The 24457-nt window shown below is 35.5% G+C and overlaps 1 protein-coding gene across 1 annotated transcript in view; it reads left to right on the top strand.

Moving 5' to 3' along the window:
- The window catches only part of LOC110259594 (olfactory receptor 2H2-like), a 29805-nt gene extending 14905 nt beyond the window's left edge, over positions 1–14900 (top strand). The window contains exon 2 of the mRNA XM_021085071.1: positions 14769–14900. Within this exon, the coding sequence (XP_020940730.1) occupies positions 14769–14900 (132 nt within the window). The remainder of the gene's footprint in view (positions 1–14768) is intronic.

Below are 24457 nucleotides of genomic sequence, written 5' to 3'. Positions count from 1 at the left end.
ATATGTCACTAACTCTCATTTTAGTATGTAGCTAAATATCAAAGGAGTTTGAGATTTTCATTAGTTTTCTCTCTTTTATATTTAGCTTTTAATTGAGTATTTATTTATGTATGTATTCATCAGTAAAAGAAAGAATACATTACGGGAGAAGAGAATCACATTTTCAGTAGTGACATCATTCTTTTGGGATTCTTCTATTCTTCCCAAACAAGTCTGATTTTCTTCTCTTTTAAAGTCATCATATTTTTATCACTGTAAGAGAAAATGCAGTCATGATTCTCCTTATCCTCAGAAACTTATGACTCCATGTTCTGCTGTACTTCGTGCTCACTGATCCTTCTTTTATGGATATCTTGGGTATTTCAAACACTGTTCCCAAAGCGATCACTGACTTTCACTCAGACAACAGAATTATTTTATTTGCAGGTTGTGGCTTCCAAATATTTCTGTCCTTCACCCTCTCGAGCAGTGTCCCTTCTCCTGGCAGCAATGCCCTACGATTGTTATGTAGTCACCTCTCTCCCACTGTGCTATCCCATTCCTAGGAATGACTCTATCAGAATCTTCATGGCTGGAAGGTCCTGGCTTATTGGAACAGTCAACTCCATTGTTCACACAACTTACAGACTGCACTTTCCCTTCTGTGGCTCAAGAGTTATTGACCCCTTTTTGTGTGAAGCCCCAGCCATGTTGGTCTTGCTCTGTCTGGACACAACACACTATGAACCAGGAGTTTATGTAAGTCACATCATTTTCCTGCTCATCCCTTTCTCCAAATCTTTTCCTCTCATGTCTTTTCTCCTCACTGTCCTCCAAAAGAAGTAATCAGAAGCATGGAAAAAGTCATTTTCTACCTGTTTCTTCCACATGATTGTAGTCCTCATGTACTATGGGCCATTTATTTTCACATATATGGGAAATAAGAGGTTCCACATTCCAAGGCAAGTTCTTGCCAATATTCTATACCAAATCTACACCCTCTTTCACCCCAATTATCTACAGATTTAGAAATAAAAATGTTCTAGAAGCACTGAAAAATATGCTCAAAAGTAATTTTCTCCAAAAAAATTACAGAAAAAAAAGCTTGGAATGCATGTTCTTTATTTCCATATTTGTATATAGATGATGTTATTCATATCTCTCAAAAGAAAATAAACAATGTTATCTTTTCAAATGGGGAAAGATGTAGATGTTTTCAAAACTGAATATAATAAATAATTTTTGCACAAAGCACAATGGGACATTGGGTTATTTTTGGTTTTAGTGTTATTATAATGGGCTATTAGGCTATTTCCATGTTGATAGTGTGAGAATTGAATTAAGCTGTAAGATGCCAAGCTACACTCTAGAGAGTTGGAATTTGCTTGGTAAAGGGGAGAAACCCCTACATATTTGGTGACCAGAAGTATTGGAAATGGAAGTATTCATTTTCTGTTGTAGCACAGTGGAAACAAAACTGACTAGTATCCATGCAGATGAAGGTGATAATTTTATTTACTGTTTTCAGAGTTTTGAAAACATTATCACAGATAATTGTTTTATAAAGATATATATCTCCAAACATACCATTCTCTCCATGGTATCAATTATAATCACCAAAGTCGCTGCCAGAAAATCAAAGATGACCAACAGGTTCAAAATGTCTCCCTTTAAAATTGAAAGAATTTGTAAAAATTATCTTTTTATTTCTTTTTTATGGCCACACCTGTACCTTATGTAAGTTCCCAGATTAGGGGTTGAATTGGAGCTGCACCTATTGGCCTATGACACAACCATGGCAATGTGGGATCTGAACCACTTCTGCAACTAAAACGGATCATAGCAACACCTGATATTATCCCATTGACCAGGACAAGGGTTGAACCTGCATCCTCATGGACACCAGTCAGGTTTGTAACCCCCTGAGACACAACAGGAAATCCAAAAAAAATTTCTTTTATAATACACTCCCATTATATCAAATCCAGAGATGGAGATAGATAGATATAGATAGATAGATAGATAGATAGATAGATAGATAGAGAGAGAGAGAGAGAGAGTTCCACATAACTTCTGTATTTTTATGAAACCATAATATTATATTTAAAAAACTAAAATGGTATGAAAATTTTATGAAAATTCATAGGCAAAATAGGTGAAGTTGTTCAAAGTTACAAATATCTCATTATGAGATACATAAGTACTAGGGATATAATGAACAGCATGCTGATTATAACCAAAAATGAGATCATGTATATTTGAAAATTGTTAAAAGAGTAGATTTTTTAAATTCTCAGGAATAACATTATAATTTTTGGTGATGGCTTTCACCTAAATTTATTGTGATAATTTTTGTAATATACACATGTATCAAAATAACATGTTCCAAAATTAATGTAATCAATGTTGTATGTCTATTACATCTTAATGCAAAAAGAAGATAATTAAATGTATTATTATTATTAAAAGAATAACTTTTAAGTGTGTTATATTGAATATTATTTACCGTATGCATTTAATATAATTTTATTATTATAAGAATAATGTTTCTTAAAAATTTTAATAAATTATATTTGATTTTTATTAACATGGGTTAAATATATAAATTATTTATTATTGAAATGCACAAGCTGTGTGTTCTAACACAGTGAAAATAGCAATACTGCATATAGGAATGAACAAACATTGATCACATCTTGTCACAGCCACTATTGCTGGATATTTCTCTGCTGTGTTGTCAAGGCAGAGGTCTGCAGGGTATAGTAACAGTGTAGTGGACATGAACAATTTTTGTTCCTTCCCTCTCCTTAGCTCAAATGAGTAGGAATTTTGGGAAATAAAATGTTAGAATTACATGAAATCAAAACCAGTATATCCATATCCATCACTCTGCCCTTTCCTAAAAAATAAAAAAACAAGAAAAAAAATTCTTGAACTGCATTTGAAGAAATTAAATACGTAGGATTCAAACTGACCAAGGAGGTTTAATACCTTATGCTGAGAACTGTAAAACATTAATCAAGGAAAATAAAGAGGATTCAAAGAAATGGAAAAATATTCCATGCTCTTGGGTTAGAAGAATTAATATTGTTAAAATGACCATACTACCCAGAGCAATCTGTAGATTCAATGCAATCCCTATCAAATTACCCATGACATTTTTCACAGAACTAGAACAAACAATCCAAAAATTTATTTGGAACCATAAAAGACCCAGAATTTCCAAATCAAACCTGAAGGGAAAAAAAAAATCCAAGCTTGAGGTATAACTTTTCCAGACTTTAGACCATCCTATAAAGCTGCAGTGTGGTACTATTACAAAAACAGACATACAGACCAATGGAACACAATAGAGAATACAGAAATAAGCCCAGACACTTATGGCCAATTACTCTTTGATGAAGGAGGCAAAAATATAAAATGGGAAAAAGACAATCTCTTCAGCAAATTGTGCTTAGAAAACTGGACAGCTGCATCTAAATCAATGAAACTAGAATACACCTCACACCATGCACAAAAGTAAACTTATAATGGCTTAAAGACTTAAACATAAGACAAAAAAATAAAATAAAATTAGTAGAGAACATAGGCAAAACATTCTCTCACATCAACCATAAAAATTTTTCTTTGGTCAGTTTCCCAAGGCAACAGAAATAGAAACCAATGTACCAATGGGACCTAATCAAACTTACAAGCTTTTGCATAACAAAGGAAATCATAAAAAAAAAGACGACCTACAGAATGGGAGTAAATAGTTTGAAACAACAAAACTGACAAGGGCTTAATCTTTGAAGGATACAAACAACATAATTCAACTCAACAGCAAAAAAACCCAGTAATCCAATTGAAAAATGGGCAAAAGACCTGAATAGACATTTCTTCAAAGAAGAGATACAGATGGCCAACAGGCTCATGAGAAACTGCTCCACATCACTAATTATTGTAGAAAGGTAAATCAAAACTACAATGAGGTTCCACTACTCACTTGTCATAATAGCCATTATTAACTAGTCAAAAAATAACAAATGCTGGAGAGGGTGTAGAGAAAAGGGAACCCTCTTTAGCTGTTTATGGGAATGTAAATTGCTACAACCACTATGGAAAACAATATGTAAGTACCTCAGAAAACTAAATACAGAACTAACATATGATCCAACCATCCCACTCCTGGGCATATATCTTAAAAATACTTTCATTGAAAAAGATACATGAATCCCTAAGTTCATTGCAGCACTATTCACAATATCCAAGACATGGAAAAAAATCTAAATATCTATTGTAAGATGATTGCATTAAGAAGTTTTGGTGCATACACAGAATGGAATATTAATTAGCCATAAAAGAACAAATTAATGTCATTTGCACAACATGGATTGAAATAGAGACTCTCATTCTAAGTGAAGTAAGTCAGAAAGACAGATACCATATGACATCACTTATATCTGTAATCTAACATATGGCACAAATGAACCTATCCACAGAAAGGAAATAAACTCATGGACATGGAAAACAGACTTATGGTTGCCAAGGGGTATGGGGAGAGAGTGGGATGGACTGGGAATTTTTGGTTAGTAGATGCAAAATTTTGCTTTGGGAGTGGATAGGCAATGAGACCCTGCCCTATATCACATGGAACTATATCTGGTCACTTGTGATGGAACATGATGGAAGATAATGTGAGAAAATGTGTGTGTATATATATATGTGTGTGCATGTGTGTATAAATCAGTAACTTTGCAATATAGCAGAAATTGACAGAACATGTACATCAACTATAATAAAATTTTTTTAAAAAGAACAATGCCTGACAAAGAATTCAGAATATTTATCTCAAACAAGTTTAGCTAAAAGAGGATCAAAAAATTAAACAAAATCAGGGAAACAATATCAGACCAAAATGAGAAGCTTAACAAAATTTGAAACCATAAAAATATACCAAAAAGAAATTCTAATTCTATAACACTGTGAAATAAAAAAGAAAAAAAAATCAATAGACTAAACAGATGACTTGATCAAGCAAAGGAAAGAAACTGTAAGATCAAAGACCAATTATTTAAAATTATCCAGTTAGAGTAACAACAATAAAAAATTTAAAAAGAATGGAAGAACCCTCTACTGCTTATGTGATTTTATAAGTCAGGATTCTATGCATTAAAGGAATCCCAGAAGGAGCAAAGAAAAAGAAAGAGGGAAGAAATATTATGACAGCAACAACAAAATACCAAATCTGAGATGGGAAATGAAGGTCCAGACCCATGAAAACAAAACAACTTAAAGAGGTCTTCAATTAGACACACTGTAATTCAAAAACCATATGTATATATATATATGTGTGTGTGTATATAAATATATATATATATTTTTTTTGCTGGAAGCTATCAAAATGCATACACACTTTTAGTACAAAGAAATTTTAATTGGACATCTATTTGGGGTATCAGGCTTAAATTAAAGCAAAATACTGCAAAAAACATATATTTTTAAAATACCATTTTAAAATGTAAACTGGATAAATGGTATACCTTCCCAAGTAAGAGGTTTAATGAATTCACTTCATAAAAATTTTTTGAGAAATATAAGAACCTTAAGTTATAATCTGCATTATGATTGCATTGTTGAACATTCGCTAAATATTATTGCACCAAGGTAAGTTTTACCATCATTTTCACTGTTTAGATCAATACATGAAAATCCATGTTATAATTTAATGTACTTTTCCAAAAAATGGAAGACATTTGAAATTATGTGAACTTAAAATAAATTAGTTGACTTCTCGTAAGTTAGGTGTTTTAAGAATTTCTGCTCATATCTTTTTTGTTAAATTAACCACATTCCATTTGATTTGTAATTTTTTGGCCAAAATAATCAGAACTCAGAAATAAATTAACATTTGCAGGCTTATCTTTACTGTACATTTACTGAACAACAACACATAAAATTTATGATCCAAAAATTTTAAAGACATATAATATTGGAAGATTCTGAATAAATAATGTTCATTTCCTCAATGAATTGACCCTAATCACACCAGAGAAATCTTCTACAGAACTTATCAGAATAGTTTCCCCAACCTTGGCTTGTGGCTATCTTGGGCTATTAGTGACTTAAACTACATTAAGTAAATCTCTGTGGACATATGGACATTCCTAAGTGTCTAAAGAAAAAAGGGTTTAAATTGAACCTCCTAGTAAAGAAAGACTAGAATTAAATTACTGCTGCTCCTGAGTTTCCATGAAATTTTTCAAAATGAAAACTATAGAGATAAAAATATTAATGTGTGTATTTGTGTATAATTTTTTAAAGAAATTTACTCAGAAAATTATTTGCTTATATGAAGAAGTATGGACTGCTCTCAGCTATCAAGACAGTGACAGTGAATGTATGGATATACTAAAAGGTACTAATTCTAATTTTATTTTAATTTTTATTCACCACAGAAGAGGAGGGACACTTTAACAACTATTTAAGAGAAGTTATTCATAATTAAGTATTTTTATTTATACTAATCATTAAATACATAAATGCACATCATTAGCCAGGAACTTCTAAAAGAAAACTGTATTTGACTGAAGTTGGTTTAATAAGATATAGAGAGAGCTTCCTTGCCTTCCTGCTTACTTCTCTCATCAGTGACCTAAGCTAATCTATTTCTTGCCTATCACTTTGTCTCTCACTGAATTCCTGAATTCCTTCTGTGTGGAGACAGAAGAACCTAAACCTCAGTGAACCCAGACACAGGTGATAGAAAAAACACTGGGGGCAAATCCTTGCCTGGAAATATACTGGAAGCCTTTTCGAGTGTGTGGAGACCCAGAGACCCACAGATCAGCTGGACAACAGACAGGAAAACTAAGTCTTGTTGTTGGAACAAAACTGCTTAGCAAAGCCTGTCAGTCACGTCTCTCCTGATGGAAGCTGTAAATAAACCTGAACGGGATGTAATCGTGTTATATGGAAGTTCCTGGGGTAGGGGTTGGATCAGAGCTACAGCTGCTGGCCTATGCCACTGCCACAGTAATGCAAGATCTGAGCCACATCTGCAACCTACACTACAGCTCACAGCAATTCCAGATCCTTAACCCACTGAGCAAGACCAGGGATCAAACCTGAGTCCTCATGGATACTAGTCAGATCATTTCTGCTGAGCCACACCATCAACTCCTAATGAGACAAATTTAAATGACTTTACAACAAATTGGAATTTGCAGAGCAAAGAGCCTCAAAGGAAAATCAAATACTTATCTTTAAAGGATGGTTGATTTAAGACAAGTTTAATAAGTGTGCACTATTTTATGAGAAAAATCCAATAGTGTTGAAAAAAAATCCATGCTGGAACAAGAAAAGGCCACTACACATATATAATCAAGGAATACATACATCTAGAACTTAGATGTGATCAGCCAACTGTAAGCTATCCACTGTATTTTGAATAGGACTCCACTGAAAGAATCCGCTCTCTGCAGACACCAAACAATACTGAACAAGGCAAAAGTTAACAATATCCCAGCCCTATGTGAGCTTGTCTACATAAAAACTGTACACAGGGAGGGATTAATATGGTGGAATAGAAGGACTGGAGCTCAACTTCTCTCATAAAAACAAGGAAATCCACAACTAAAGACTGAGCACTCTTCACCCAAATGGACCAGAAACCTTAAAAAAGATATCCTACCCCAGAAGAAAAAGAGGAGGCCACATGAAAAGGCAGGAGGGGTGATTTTGTAATATAAACAACCCCATACCTTCTGGGTGAGAAGCTCCACAGACTGAAAACTAACTGGTTCACAGAGACTCACCTACAGGAGTGATAGTTCTGAGCCCCGCAACAAAATCTCACGTGTAGGGATCTGGCATGGGGAGAAAGAGCCCCAGAGTATCTGGCATTGAAGGCCAGTGGGGCCTGTGTGCAGGAACTCCATGGGACTGGGGAAAATAGAGACCCCATTCATAAAATGCACACACAGATTTTCATGTGCCCTGGATCCCAGGGCAATGCAAAGTCTCCATGGGAATCTGGGTCAAACCTGACTGCAGTCCTTGGAGGACATCCTGGGAAAACAGGGGTGAATGTGGCTTGTTGTGAGGGAAGGATATTGAATGCAAAGCTCTTGGGAATATTCAGCAGCAGTGCCTTTCTCTGGAGGTGGCCATTTTGGGAAAATCTGGCCCCACACATCAGTCAAATGCTGAGAAGCCCCAGGGCAAACAACAATCTAGGTGGGATCACAGCCCCACCCCTCACTTAACAGGCTACCTAAAGAACCCTCAGGCACACAGCTGCCTCTAATCTCATCCAGAGACTAAGCCCCACCCACCAGAGGTATTGGAATCAGCTCCTCCTACCAGGGGGCAGGCATCAGCCCCTCCCATCAGGAAGCCTACAGCAAGCCACCATACAGACTTCAGCCACAAGGGGTCAGACACCAGAAGTAAGAGAGACTACAACTCTATTATCTGTAAAAAGGTCACCAAACCAAAAACCTATAAAAATGAAAAGACAGAGAACTATAACTCATATGAAGGATAAAGGAAAAAGCCCAGAAAATCAGCTAAGTGAGGAGGAGATTCTTAGCCTCCAGGAAAAAGACTTTAGGATGTTGATGCTGAGGATGATGCAAGACATTGGGAATAAACTGGAGGCAAAGATGGACCATTTACAAGAAACACTGACCCAAGAGATACAAGATATAAAACTTAAGCAAGAAGAGATGCCAAATACAATAACTGAAGTAAAAAATTCACTAGAAGCAGCTAACAGCAGAAGACAGGAGGCAGAAGAACGAATAAGTGAGGTGGAGGACAGATTAGTGGAAATCAAGGATGTGGAGCAGAAAGAGAAAAAAGACTGAAAACGAATGAAGAGAGTCTCAGAGAACTCTGGTACAATATTAAATACACCAACATCCGTATTATAGGGGTGCCACAAGGAGAAGAGAGAGAGAAGGGGACAGAAAAAATATTCCAAGAGATAATAGCTGAAAACTTCCCTAACATGGGGCGGGAACCACTCACTCAAATCCAGGAAGCACAACGAGTACCATAGAAAATAAACCCAAGGAGGAACACCTTGAGACACATATTAATCAAACTGACCAAAATTAAAGACAAAGAGAAAATCTTGAAAGCAGCTAGGAAAAAGAAAGAAGTAACATACAAGGCAACCCCAATGAGTTTATCAGCAGATTTTTCAGGAGAAGCTCTGCAGAGCAGAAGGGAGTGGCATGATTTACTTAATGTGATGAAAGGAAAAAACTTCCAACCAAGATTACTCTACCCAGCAAGGCTCTCATTCAGATTTGAAGGAGAAATCAAAACCTTCACAGATAAGCAAAAGGTGAGAGAATTCAGCAACACTAAACCAGCCTTACAACAAATACCAAAGCAACTTATCTAGGCAGAAAAGAACAAGAGAAGAATGAAGGAAGAAAGAGCAGTAAAACCAAATCCACAGCAATGAATAAAATAGCAATAAGAACATACATATCTTTAATTACCTTAAATGTTAATGGACTAAATGCCTCAACCAAAAGACATAGACTTTCTGAATGGATACAAAAACAAGACCCATATATATGCTGTCTTCAAGAGACCCACTTCACTTTTAGAGACACATACAAATTGAAAGTGAGAGGATGGAAGAAAATATTTCATGCAAAGGAGAATCAAAAGAAAGCTGGGGTAGCAATACTCATATCAGACAAAATAGACTTTAAAATGAAGAATATTTTAAGAGACAAGGAAGGACAATACATAATGATCAAAGGATCAATCCAAGAAGATGATATAACAATTTTAAATATCTATGCACCCAACATAGGTTCACCACAGTATATAAGGCAACTGCTAACAACCTTAAAGGGAGAAATCAACAATAACACAATATTAGTGGGGGTTTTTAACACCCCACTTACAGCAATGGACAGATCAACCAGACAGAAAATCAATAAGGAAACACAGGCTCTGAATGATGCATTATACCAGATGGACTTAATAGATATTTATAGGACATTTCATCCAAAAGCAACAGAATACACATTCTTCTCTAATGCACATGGGACATTCTCTAAGATTGATCATATCCTGGACTATAAATCCAACCTCAGTAACTTTAAGAAAATTGAAATCATATCAAGCATCTTTTCCGACCACAACTCTATATGACTGGAAATCAACCACAAGAAAAAAACTGCAAAAAACACAAACACGTGGAGACTCAACAACATGCTACTAAACAACCAATGGATCACTGACGAAATCAAAGAGGAAATTAAAAAATACCTGGCAGCAAATGACAATGAAGATACAACACTCCAAAACTATGTGATGGAACAAAAGCCGTTCTAAGAGGAAAGTTGATAGCAATACAAGCCCACCCAGGAAACAAGAAAAAGCTAAAATAAAGAAGCTAACTTTACATATAAAGCAGCTCCAGAGACAGAAGAAGAGACAAGACCTAAAGTTAGTAGAAGGTAAGAAATCATAAAGATCAGAGCAGAAATCAATGAAATAGAAACAAAGAACACCATAGGAAAGATCAATGAAACAAAAAGCTGGTTCTTTGAAAAGATCCACAAAATTGATAACCCCATAGCCAGACATATCAAGCAAAAAAGAGAGAGGACTCAAATCAATAAAATTAGAAATGAAAAAGGAGAAGTAACAACGGACATCACAGAAATACAAAGGATCATAAGAGACTACTATATGCAACTATATGCCAATAAAATGGAAAACCTAGAAGAAATGTACAAATTCTTAGAAAAGTACAATCTTCCAAGACTAAAACAAGATGAAATAGAAAAGATGAATGGACAAGAACTGAAATTGAAACTGTGGGTAAAAAACTTCCAACAGGAGTTCCCGTCGTGGCACAGTGGTTAACGAATCCGACTAGGAACCATGAGGTTGTGGGTTCATCCCTGCCCTTGCTCAGTGGGTTAACAATCCGGTGTTGCCGTGAGCTGTGGTGTAGGTTGCGGATGCGGCTCGGATTCCGCATTGCTGTGCCTCTGGCATAGGCCAGCGGCTACAGCTCCGAATGGACCCCTAGCCTGGGAACCTCCATATGCCGTGGGAGCAGCCCAAAGAAATAGCAAAAAGACAAAAAAAAAAAAAAAAAAAAAAACCTTCCAACAAACAAAAGTCCAGGACCACAAGCCTTCACAGGAAAATGCTATCAAACATTTAGAGAAGAGTTAATACCTATCCTTCTGAAACTATTTCAAAAAATTGCAGAGGAAGGGATTCTCCCAAACTCATTTGATGAGGCCACCATCACCCTGATACCAAAACCAGACAAAGATACCACAAAAAAAGAAAACTATAGACCAATTTCACTGATGAACATCAATGCAAAAATCCTCAACAAAATACTAGCAAACCACATCTAACAATGCATTAAAAGGATTGTACATCATGATCAACTGGGATTATCCCAGGAATGCAAATGTTCTTCAATATCCACAAATCCATCAGTGTGATACACCACACTAACAAACTGAGGAATAAAAGCCATATGATACTCTCCATAGACATAGAAAAAACCTTTGACAAAATCCAACACCCATTTCTGATAAAAACCCTTTTGGAAAGTGGGCATAGCGGGAACCTACCTCAACATGATAAAGGACATATATGACAAACCCACAGCGAACATTATTCTCAATGGTGAAAAGCTGAAAGAATTCCTGCTGAGATCAGGAACAAGACAAGGATGTCTGCTCTCACCACTACTCTTCAACATAGTTCTGGAAGTCCTAGCCATGGCAATCAGAGAGGCAAAAGAAATAACCTACAGCCAACTAAACTATGACAAAGGAGGCAAGGATATACAAATTGGAAAGGAAGAAGTAAAACTATCCCTATTTGCAGATGACATGATACTACATCTAGAGAATCCTAAAGACTACCAGAAAACTCTTAGAGCTCATCCATGAATTTGGCAATGTCGCAGGATACAAAATCAATACACAGAAATCAACGGCATTTCCATACACTAACAATGAAAGAGCAGAAAAGGAAATTAGGGAAGCAATCCCATTTACCATCGCATCCAAAAGAATAAAATACCTAGGAGTAAACCTGCCTAAAGAGACAAAAGACCTGTACTCTGAAAACTACAAGCTGCTGATGAAAGAAATCAAAGATGACACAAATAGATGGAAAGATATTTCATACTCATGGATTGGAAGAGTTAATATCAAAATGACTATACTACCTAAGATAATCTACACATTCAATGCAATCCCTATCAAATTGCCAAGGACATTTTTCACAGAACTAGAACAAAATATTTTAAAGTTTGTTTGGAATCACAACAGACCCAGAATAGGCAAAGACATCCTGAAAAAGAAAAATGAAGCTGGAGGCATCAGGCTCATGGACTTCAGACTATACTACAAAGCAACAATCATCAAAACTGCATGATACTGGCACAAAGACAGAAATAGAGATCAGTGGAACAGGATAGAAAGGCCATAATTAAACCCACGCACCTACAGCCAACTCATCTATGACAAAGGAGGCAAGAATATACAATGGAGAAAGGACAGCTTGTTCAATAAGTGGTTCTGGGAAAACTGGACAGCCACATGGAAAAGAATGAAATTAGAACACTCCCTAACAACATACACAAAAATCAACTCCAAATGGATTAAAGACCTAGATATAAGACCAGACACTATCAAACTCCTAGAGGAAAACATAGGCCAAACTCTCTCTGGCATAAATGACAGCAACATCTTCTCAGATCCACCTATCAGAGTATTGACAATAAAAAGAAAAATAAACAAATGGGACCTCATCAAACTTCAAAGTTTCTGGACAGCAAAGGAAACCCTAAACAACATGAAAAGACAACCCACAGAATGGGAGAAAATCTTTGCAAGTGAACAGACTGACAAGGGATTAATCTCCAAATTTTATAAACACCTTCTGCAGCTCCATACCAAAAAAACAAACAACCCCATCCAAAAATGGGCAGAAGATCTAAACAGACAGTTCTCCAAAGAAGACATACAGTTCGCCGAGAAACACATGAGAAGATGTTCAACATCACTCACTATTAGAGAAATGCAAACCACTAGAAGGTACCACCTTATACCAGCCAGAATGGCCATCATCCAAAAGTCTACAAACAGTAAGTGCTGGAGAGGGTGTGGAGAAAAAGGAACCCTAGTACACTGTTGGTGGGATTGTAAATTGGTGCAACCACTGTGGAAAGCAGTATGGAGATTCTTTAGAAAACTAAAAATAGAACTACCATTTGATCCAGCCATCCCACTCCTGGGCATCTATCCAGAGAAAACCATGACTCACAAAGACACATGTACTCCAATGTTCATTGCAGCACTATTTACAATAGCCAAGACATGGAAACAACCTAAATGTCCATTGACAGAGGAGTGGATCCAGAAGATGTGGTACATATACACAAAGGAATATTATTCAGCCATTAAAATGAACAAAATACTGGCATTTTTAGCAACATGGATGGACCTAGAAACCATCTTGCTGAGTGAAGTCAGCCATACAACGAGACATCCACATCAAATGCTTTCACTGACATGTGGAATCTGAAAAAAGGCCAGACTGAACTTCTTTGCAGAACAGATGCTGCCTCCCAGACATTGAAACACTTATGGTCTCCGGAGGAGACAGTTTGGGGGGGTGGGGGGATGTGCTTGGGCTGTGGGATGGAAATCCTGTGAAATTGGATTGTTATGATCATCATTCAACTACAGATGTGATAAATTCATTTGAGTCATAAAAAAATAAAAGTAATAAGATATATACATAATTTATATACCTATAATACCTTAAAAATTTAAAAAAAAAATAGATGGGCTACTCACATGCTTATTTTACTTTCCGTAAAGGCATGAAACATTTTTGTTGTTCTTGTTTCTTTTTTTTTTTCTTTTTTTGGGATGCACCTATGGCATATGGAAGTTACCAGGCTAGGGTTTGAATCGAAGTTATTGCTGCTGGCCTCTGCCATAGCCACAGCAATGAGGGAACTAAGTAGCCTCTGCTACCTATGCCATATCTCATGGCAATGCCAGATCCTTAACCAGCTGAGTGAGGCCAGGGACCAAACCTGAATCTTCATATATCCTAGTTGGATTCTATACTACTGAGCCACAAGAGAAACTTCCTCAGATCCCAAAGTTAGCTTCAGATACTAGAAAATTATTTATGTTCAAGGCCTCACTCTTTAGAACCAAACTTGAGAACAAAAGATCCCTGTTTCTGAAAAATCCTCCATGTCATGCCTTCCTATTCACATCACCGAACAATGTAAGCTGTACCCTCATAAACTAGAGAACTACACATTTCAAAGTTAAAACTTGGTGTTCAATTTTATTTCAAATATTTTAGACAGCTACTGCATACATGGGTAAAAGGACAATCTGAAAGGAACATGCACAGGATTTAAAGTGATTATTTGAGTGTCAACTGGGTATGGCGTAATCACAGATTCTGGAGATAAATCTCAAAGTTAATTTTTTACAAATATCCCTTTCATATTGAACTCACACCCTTATGGAAGAGAGATTTTATCCTATGGGTCTAAGGTAAGGAAAATCACAAATATTTCCCATTTCCTAAGACCTTTTGGAAAACTAATAATGCTTACCATGTATAAATAAATTGAAGTAAATTTTTTTCGAAATCATTCACTAAATCTTGTTTATAATTATGTCCAAAACCCAATACCTAAAGCAACAGAAAATAATGAGAGCTTCCTAGTGGGATTTATTTTTCTTGGCTACTCTGAATTTCCTCAGCTAGAAGTGGCTTTTTTCTGGATAGTGATCACCCTGTACACCATGATCATTGTCTCCAACTTGACAATCATCTTCATCTCTTGCGTGGACCCTCGACACTATACCCCCATGTACTTCTTTATTTTTAGCTAATGAGAACTTATCTTCAGTTACATAAAACAATTGATATCTTTTCTTTTTCTCTCATAATTTATGTTCTAATATCAATTTAAATCTCTTTATATTGTGTATTATTGATATAATCGCCTTTTTTAGCTATTCTCAACATGTTCTCATTTTAACCAGTATTGTAGGGTCTAAATAATATACACACCATCACTGGAGTTAGGGTCTTTGAAACTTGGCTATATATTAAGTTTTATCAGTCAATATGATACATTCATGATATTATGTTACTAATTAGTATCTTTTCATTTAAATTTTTATTTTTGATACAAATTTGAAAGGTTACTCATCCTATACAGTTACTGCAAATTATTGGCTATATTTCTCATATTGTGCACTATGTCCTTGAACATATCTTACAAACAATAGTTTACGCCTTCTCCATCTCTCCCCACTTGTGACCACTAGTGTGTTTTCTATATCTGTGAGCCTACATCTTTTTTTTGTTACGTTACCTACTTTGTTGTATTTGTTTAGATTCCATAATAAGTGAAATCATACATTATTTATCTTTCTCTATTTGACTTATTTAACTTTGAAAAATGGCCTTCCAAGTCCATCTATATTCCTGCAAATTGAAAATTTTCATTCTTTTTTATAGCTGAGTGATATTCCATTATATAGATTTATACCACCTCTTTACCTATTCATCTGTTGATGGACAGTTGTCTTGGCAATTATAAACAATACTGCTATGACCATTGAGATGCATGCATCTTTTTGAATTAGTGTTTTTGTTTTTTTCCAAGATATATACCAGTAGTAGAATTGCTGGTTCATATAATAGTGCAGTTTTTAATTTTTTGACAAATATCATGTTTGTTTGGGGAACCATGGTGATTTCCAGTGGTAGGACTAATTCACAAAAAGAGTGTAAATATTCTATTTTTTCCACATTCTCACCAACATTTGCTATTTGTGTTCTTTTGGTGATAGACGTTATGACACATTTGGAGTGATATCTCACTGTGGTATTGATTTGCATGCCCCCAGGGATTAGTGCTTCCTAATGCTGAGCATGTCCTTGGTGATAAGTACTGCTTAATGCTAAGCATGTTTTCATATGCCTGTTGGCCATCTGCATTTCCTTTTAGAGATATGTTTATTCAGTTCTTCTGTCCATTTTAATTCAGTTGTTTGTATTTTATTTATTTAGTTAGTTAGTTTTGATGTTGAGCTTGGGAGTTGTTTAACCAACTACGATATATCCCAGGAATGCAAGGATTCTTCAATATCTGCAAATCAATCAGTGCAATACACCTTATAACAACTTGAAGAATGAAAACCATATGGAGAATGATCACCTCAATCAATGAACATAAAGCTTTAGCTAAATTTCAACATCCATTTTTGATAAAAACTCTCCAGAAAGTGGGCATAGAGGGATTATAACATAATGAAGCCATTTATGACAAAGCCATGGTAGCATCATATGAAATGGTGAATATATATACACATATATATCTTTTTAAGGCTGCGCCCATGACATATGAAATTCCCAGGCTAGGGATCTAATTGGAACTACAGCTACCATCCTATGTACAGCTACTGCAATGTGGGATCAGAGCCTCATTTGTTACCTACAACACTGATCATGACAACACTAGATCCCAGACCCACTGAGTGAGGCCAGGGATCAAACCTGCATTCTTATGGATAATAGTGAAATTAGTTTCTGCTATGCCACAATGGGAACTACCCAAAGCTGAAAATTTGAAAATATTTCCTCAGAGATAAAGAATAAAAAACTGTGTGTTATTGCATCACTCTGCTGTAAAAAATAAAAAAATTGAAGAAACATTGTAAATAAACAATATCTTGATTTAAAAAAAAACTATTAGGAGTTTCTGATGTGGCACACTGGATTAAGGATCAGGTGTAGTTTCTGAAGAAGCTTGGGTAGCTGTTGAGGCATGAGTTGGATCCTTAGCCTGGCACAGTGGGTTAAAGATTCTTTGTTTCTACAGCTGTGGCATGGGTTGAAGATGAAGCTCAGATTCAATTTCCTGACTCAGGAATGTCCATACTCCAAGGTTGCAGCTGATAAAATGAAATAAATTAAAATAAAATAAAAACTGTTAATAATTTAGAGATATTGATGGTAGGTCATTTAGGCAAGAATGGACCTCTTCGTAATGGAAAACTGTGCTAATGGGCAATCTGCATGTCCAAATAGCTGATCCTACATGCAGAATTATTTGTTCCTAGTCACTGCTGACTTAAAAAAATGCACATCATGAGAGTTCTGACTTAACTTTTATTGGGGGAAAAATGAGAATCAGAGCTTGAGACGGCCTGACTATTTGATTCAGGACATTGGTATCCACCTATATTTGGACTATGATTTTCCCCACCAGCTCTCTAAGACCTCTGCATTGTAAATAAGAGATTATATGGCTCCTCAGCCTCCACAGTCATGTGAGAAAATTTCTTGTACTAACTCTTTTTTTGGTCTCTTTCCATGTATATGTATGTAATATCTATGTGTGTGTGTGTATATATATGTATTTATATAATATTTATCTATGTATGTTTATAATATCTGTGTCTCTATCCATCTATCTACACCTATTGGCTATGTTTGTTTGGAGAACCCTGACTAATGCACTAATAAACCTCATACCCACACTCTTTGAATGCTTTCATAAAACTCTCAAAATATCCACTATCAACAGACTGACTACTGCAAAATAGCTCCTGGTTCCAATAATATATTTTTATTCATGTAAGTACACAGATATGCCAACTCTTGATATCTAGGTAAGCTGACTTAAAACCAGTGGTTTCCAGAGGTCCTGTTTTAGATCAGCAGTCTAACAATCCAAGTAGTATCCATGGGGATACAGATTTGAGCCGTGGCCTTCCTCAGTGGATGACAGATCCAGCATTGCCAAAAGCGGCAGCACAATTGGCAGATGCAGCTTTGATGTGATATTACTGTGGCTGTGATGTTGGCTGGTAGCTGCATCTCTGATTTGACTCCTTACCTGGGAACTACCATAGGCCACAGCTGTGGTCATAAAAGAAAAAAGTAAAATAAATTAAAATCACTGGTTTCCCAAGATTTGTAATGATAAATGGTTCCACTTAGATTTCTGTGTCTTCCCAGAGGATTTAGATCCCTACAGTCACTTCCTAGGTCTTGCTTTTTGTAGTCTAGATATCACTTAATATACTTTATACTGTACATATATATACTTTATTCTTTCTTTTCCAGTACTTTTAGAGCAAGTATTCCTCATCTTAGTCAAAGGCAGCTGTGTGAACTTTCATGAAAACCAGAATGAGATTTACTGTTTCCTATGATGCACACAATGTACATGTACTCTAAGGTATTAAACTATGCATTCATATAAAAAATTCTTTATATAAAATTTTTACCAAAATATAATGTACATTGTAAAAAATCAAAATATTTTGGTTATATATATAAATTAAAAGAAAATATACACACTCATTTATTCACTGCTTTAAATAAAGAAAGAAAATATTGTAGTACTTGTGGTTCAGCAGGTTAAGAGTCTGATATAGTGTCTATGAAGATGTTGATTTGATGACCCCTGGGCTTGCCCAGTGTGTTAAGGATCTGGTGGTAAAGTGTAGGTACTATACTGTAGTTGCAGTGTAGGTCACCAATGCAGCTTGGATCTGGATTTGACCCTTAGCTGGGGAACTTCCATACGCTGTAGGGTTTGGCTGTAAAAAGGAAAAAAAAAAAAAAAAAGAAAGAAAGAAAATATTAACAACACACAGAAGCTCTGCTCATGTGCAGTTTAGTCAACAAGATCATTATAATCCTGACTTCTAACCTGTCTTTCTAAGTGGTGTGCTTTGGTTTATGCTCTGTATACCTATCTGTTTATCTCAGTGTATGCCAGAGGAAGTGAGCCATGCAGCCTGCGTGTGTATATTGCATCCCTCTTGCCCCATTGCCACCTTCACAGAGTATGCCTGTTGTGGCAACAGGGTCTGTGAATCTTCTTTTCCAAGACTGGCTATCAGCTGGGATATAGTCTCCATTCTAGACTACTGACTCCTGGTGTCAAGTAGGTAAAACTTATTTAACAAATAATTATATTTAAGTAAAACATATTAATCATTGACAAATTATAATATATGAGGAAAAAATTTAGAGTTTAATAGGGTATTTTTCATGAAATGAAATAATATACATCCATTTCAAAATTATAAGCAATGTTTAATGATGTCCTAAATGGTAAACAATGCAATAAATATGGAGCTTTCAAGAAAAAAATTTAAAATCTAAAAATTTTGTGGAGAAGAGCCACAAATAAATGTGCTCCAAAATTTCTTCCCTGATGGATTAGGACTTTGGATAACTATATTTCTTTTAGTTTTATAAAGCCTTGGAAATATACTAACCCAATAAACTAAACTTAAATGAATAATTTCAGAAATATATCTAAATAAAAAAGCATTTTATTATAGCTTCCTTATTTCTTCTAGAATTATGTTGGATACCCTATTGGATAGGGTAGTTGCACACATAATTATAATAGGTTATCAACAGTTTACAACTCAAGATTCTAATACAGAACCACCATTAAGAATATCACTTTTCTAACTAATTATTTCCCCTATCCACTGAAATGATATTGTAGTGAACTAACTGTTTATATAAAGTGTTCAGGCACCCAGAACAATAAAACAGACCATATCCCAGGAGACTCACACTCAGATGTCTGACTCTAGAGCTTGAATATATAATACAAATGTTGTCTATATTATGATGATGGTGTTGATGATAATAACTAAAACAAAATATATGTTACACACTTAATGCTTAAGAAAATGAGACTGACTCACCAAGAGATTAATTTTTGCTATTCCTCAGGTCATAAGTGGTAAAGTTGAGGTTAAGATGCTTATTAGTGCTCTTAAATACTGAATATTGACTTATAATGAAGAGGATTTAATAAAAATCTGTTCAATGCAGAATTTTTTTTTTAATCTTTTGTCTTTTTATGGCCACACCCATGGCATATGGAGGTTCCCAGGCTAGGGGTCTAATTGGAGCTACAGCTGCTGGCCTATGCCACAGCCACAGCAATCCCAGAACCGAGCTGTATCTGCCAACTACACCACAGCTCATGGCAATGCTGGATCCTTAACCCACTGAGTGAGGCCAGGGAATGAACCTCATGGTTCCTAGTCAGATTCATTTCTGCTGTGCCACAATGGGAACTCCTCAATGCAGAAAATATTTAATAAAATATGTAAAATAATATCAACATTTCAAAGTTACCCTTTAATGTTATTTTTTGCAATTTTTTCCCTTCTGCGTGTTTTGTTCCCCTAATCATGTATTATGCTGCATTAAAGAATACACCAAAGGCTATAGTGCAGTTTTAGAATAATACCACGTTGTTAATTATCCACATGGTGACTGAAGAACTATGGCAAGTTGGTCCCATAGTTAAACCAAATGGAGACCTAAATAGAATCTGAAAATAATCACTTGTTTTTTTGTTTGTTTGTATTTTTTTTAAACTCATTGATTTCTCTTTCCTATGGAAATAAACCAGCAGATCTTGGGATAAAGGGGAGAAATATAAAGTCTCAGATACCATCATAAATGGCTATGAGTTCAGTCCCTGAGGTATAATTTACATAATAAATAAATTGAAACTTCTAAGAGCTGTGCCTTAAAAATCAAAAGAATGCTAAATGACAGATGACAAAAGCTGAACTTCCTTTACCTGAAAAGGTAATAGTTGACAGACTTGGAAAACCTTAGTCTTAAGAAGCTTTTCTACTTGATTATTATATTAACTCCTAACAAGAGAGGAAACTGTGCTCTAGTCAGATAACATACACACAAATATACTCGGCCCCAAAATATTAGAAGCCAAGATTAAATACCATTGATTTTCACTACAAGTCTATGGTCTTAAAGCCACACTAATTTGTTGCTGAAATTCGTATATGAGTTGGAAGAATTTAAAAACATATAAACATAAATAGAATAGAAAATATTAGAAAAATCTATCAGATCAAGAGCTGAACAATCACTTATTGGGTATATACAAAGATAGAAGTCTGAATACTTAAATATAACCTATAAGAACCCAGAAGTTTTCATTGAATACAATTAGTTACAAGGAAGATTGCCAAGCATCAAATTTACCCCCATTACAGCTATCAGAGAGCCATGGGTCAACTGGAAATGCTTTCCTTGAATAAACGTTTTTTAGACATATGATTGCGGTAGATTCCAAACAGCATCTCCAACTATTTAGAGAGGTTTTGGTGGGTATGATTCCCATAGTTATCTGCCAATTGGTGTGGATTACTGCGGCTTTGGCCGGTGCTTAATCTGGCTGATCCAGCCAGGTGAAACAGAATATCGAATCCATAAGACATTAGTAAGGGCCTCCCTACCAGTAAACTAGTGGCTGTTAGTTAAATGGCTACCAAAGAATACACACACACACACACACACACACACACATGATTCTTCTGTTGCTTGGCAATATGATATTATTTTATTTGAAAATGTAAAGTGGAATATGGCAGAAATAGTATACTCATTAAAATAAAGTCAATAATATTTTATAATGTTTTAAAATCATTCTTATTCCTCTCGATTTTTGAGAAAGAGAAGTTTGTGATGGCTTAAAGTGAGATCTTAATTCTCTGCTAGGAATTGAATCTGGGCAGCCTGCACGAAAACCAGGAAGTCTAGTCACTAGACCAGCTAGATGTTAGAAGCAGATTTGCTCTGATCCCTGCCTACACTGAAAGCAAGAATGTTTCAAGGAGGCAAAGACTGTAAAAACAGATTTAAAGTTTAATGTTGGAGGCACAATACACTATGTGGGAAGCAGAGAGAGAATTAGTCTATTTATCTAAGGCAGAATCAAAACAATAATACACACCCAAAGGAAAATGAGAGTATTGGCATGCCCTTGAATGAGGAGCATGCCAGAGGTGAATTAAACCATTTATATGGGGAAGTTCTTCTGGGTCTTTGTTTTCCTTTGACAATTATCTTGTTTCATTTCTCACACCTGACCAGACCCAGGTTCACCCCCTCCTCTTCTCTGTGAGATTTTTGGTCAAGATGGATTCCAAAGCAAGACCCTGTGGGAAAGTTATTTAGACATATTATAGTCTGTAAACCCTTCCCTTTCTGACCTGAGGGAGGGTTTTTCTATACAGGTATGTTTAGGGGTCTCTCAGGCCCTCAGGATGGGAAGTATGTGACCTCTTTGTTCTTATGTCCAAGCAGGGTTAGCCCCTCTTTTGATCCTGTTATTACCATTGTTTAACAGTTCACAGAAGATAAGGATGAGTTATTTGCCTCGTACCCATTTTTATTTATATATTGGGGTTCAGATAAGCTGCTGGTTATATATGCTGTAAAGGTTCATGCTGGAGCCCTCCTATCTCTTGTCTCAGGAATTATAAACAAGAGGCTAGCTGTACCCATCTCCTGCCTCAGGATGTGTAAAGTGGCTAATTGCAATTGTCTACCTGAGACCATCTATCTCCAGCCTCATTCTAAACAGAAGAGGAAAAGCTGCTGGTGCTATGAAAAGAAAAGAACCTGTAATGCTTCATGCACAACAAGTCAGGATTAGGGAAACCTTAATACGTGACAGAATAAAACAAAAAAACAAAAATCAGCACAGTACTTTAGTTAAAGGAGAAGTAAGAAAATCTCTGAGTACTTTATTTATTTATTTATTTATTTATGATGTCTTATTAATGGTGTCAGACACAATCTCATTAAAGTCAAGTAAATAGAAGTCAAAACAGACATCTGCCTCCAAAGCCAACTTCATTGCATACAGTTGAAGTTCCAGAGAACCATGAAGTAACCAGCCACATAGAATTACTTATTATGCATTTTTCTAGTGTTTCAAGTTCATGAAAAATTCTTATTTATACAAATTATACCAATATTAGATACCTAACTTTCAGTACCACATTGGTCATTGACTAAGACAACACCAACATAATTCATTCAGGGTTTTACTGCGCAAATGATGTAGTAATGGGACATATCATGCCACTGGTTTATGCAATAACAGTGAAGAGGCTAGAGGACACTTACATATAGATGAAAAAATATTTGCATTTACATGGGAAAGAAATATCAACATTTATCATTTATTATGCATGAGTATTTTGAAATTCCAAATACTAATGCAATTTGTCTACTCCTACCAAATGCACAAGTAAAAAGATACTTGTTTCACTTTTCACAATCATCGTGACAACAAATATTGAGATGAGAGTATATGACAACAAAAAGTAACACTCATGAGTTGTGCATCCATGTTGTTTGGATTTCCATTTGCAATGTGGAAGATCTAAGTGAAACTTTTGAGTATGTTGTGGAGAATGCAGAAGAAAATTTAGATGACTTAATGGATTATGGTGAGAAAGTATATGCCCATGGGAAAGTGGTAGAGGCATAAGAAGACCGGGGTCTCCAAGATTTCCACCAGAATCTCAGAATGTTTACACTTCAGTACTGAATGCTCATCACAGAGTGAAAAATGCAGTGGAATGGGAAATTTCAAAAGCTGAAGATTTTGCGTTATTCTTCAATATGGAGTTTGATTGAAGTGTTAACAGATAAATGACAAGGCAGCAAACAAATTATAAGCCAGGTTCTTGATGATCACCATCAAATTTGGCCAGCAAATTCATGACGATATTGCTAAAATAAAATGTCTGTAACCAGAATTGTTAGCATACATAAAGCAAATAATCAGGTTGATAAATACTTCAGAGCAATTGCTCGTCAACTTAAGACAGACCCTGCCAGACTTCATGGTGGAGACAATGGGAAAATTCATCACGAATTACAATGAGAATAACATAAAGAAATAGTAACAAAATTAAACAATAGCTTTATACAGCAGATGATGTGTTGAATGTATCAATGACTTTCAAAGTCCTTTTTGCCACAATGGATATTTTGGACAGGACCAAATATATATGATCTCTTGGAGTCTCAATGTTTTAGACAGGACCAAACGTCTTAAAAAATAAAATAAAAATAAAAAATCTCAGAAAGACTTAAGGCTTATCTTAGAGATATTATGTCACCTTAAAAGGGACTCCAATTTGTCATCAAATAAACTGTCACAAATGCCAGATTAAAGCTTGGATATATGTGTGTATGCAGCTGGGTGTTATTAACACTTATAATTATCATGTGAAGTGACAGGATGCTACTTTGTGATTCCAAATTACATCATGTTATAGAAGCTCCAAAAGGCAAGAATGTTTGTTGAACAGGCTTTAATTCCACAAAGAAAACATTTCATTGAAACAAACTATGAACAACTTTTACATGTTGAAAATTCCAAGCATTGGAAAAAAATATGAATATAATGTGTTTTCTTACCTAAGAGATGCTAAGTCTGTAGAAATGCTGATTACAGTTCTTCCTTTCATTCTTGTCATTGTTGTTGCCACAATTAATTGTATGTAACATACTGCATGCTCACTTATATTACTATAAGTACTCCATGTGGAGTACACCT

This window comes from Sus scrofa, chromosome 2, assembly GCF_000003025.6.
Source record: "Sus scrofa isolate TJ Tabasco breed Duroc chromosome 2, Sscrofa11.1, whole genome shotgun sequence".
Lineage (NCBI taxonomy): Eukaryota > Metazoa > Chordata > Mammalia > Artiodactyla > Suidae > Sus > Sus scrofa.
This window is presented reverse-complemented; position numbering and strand designations above follow the sequence as displayed.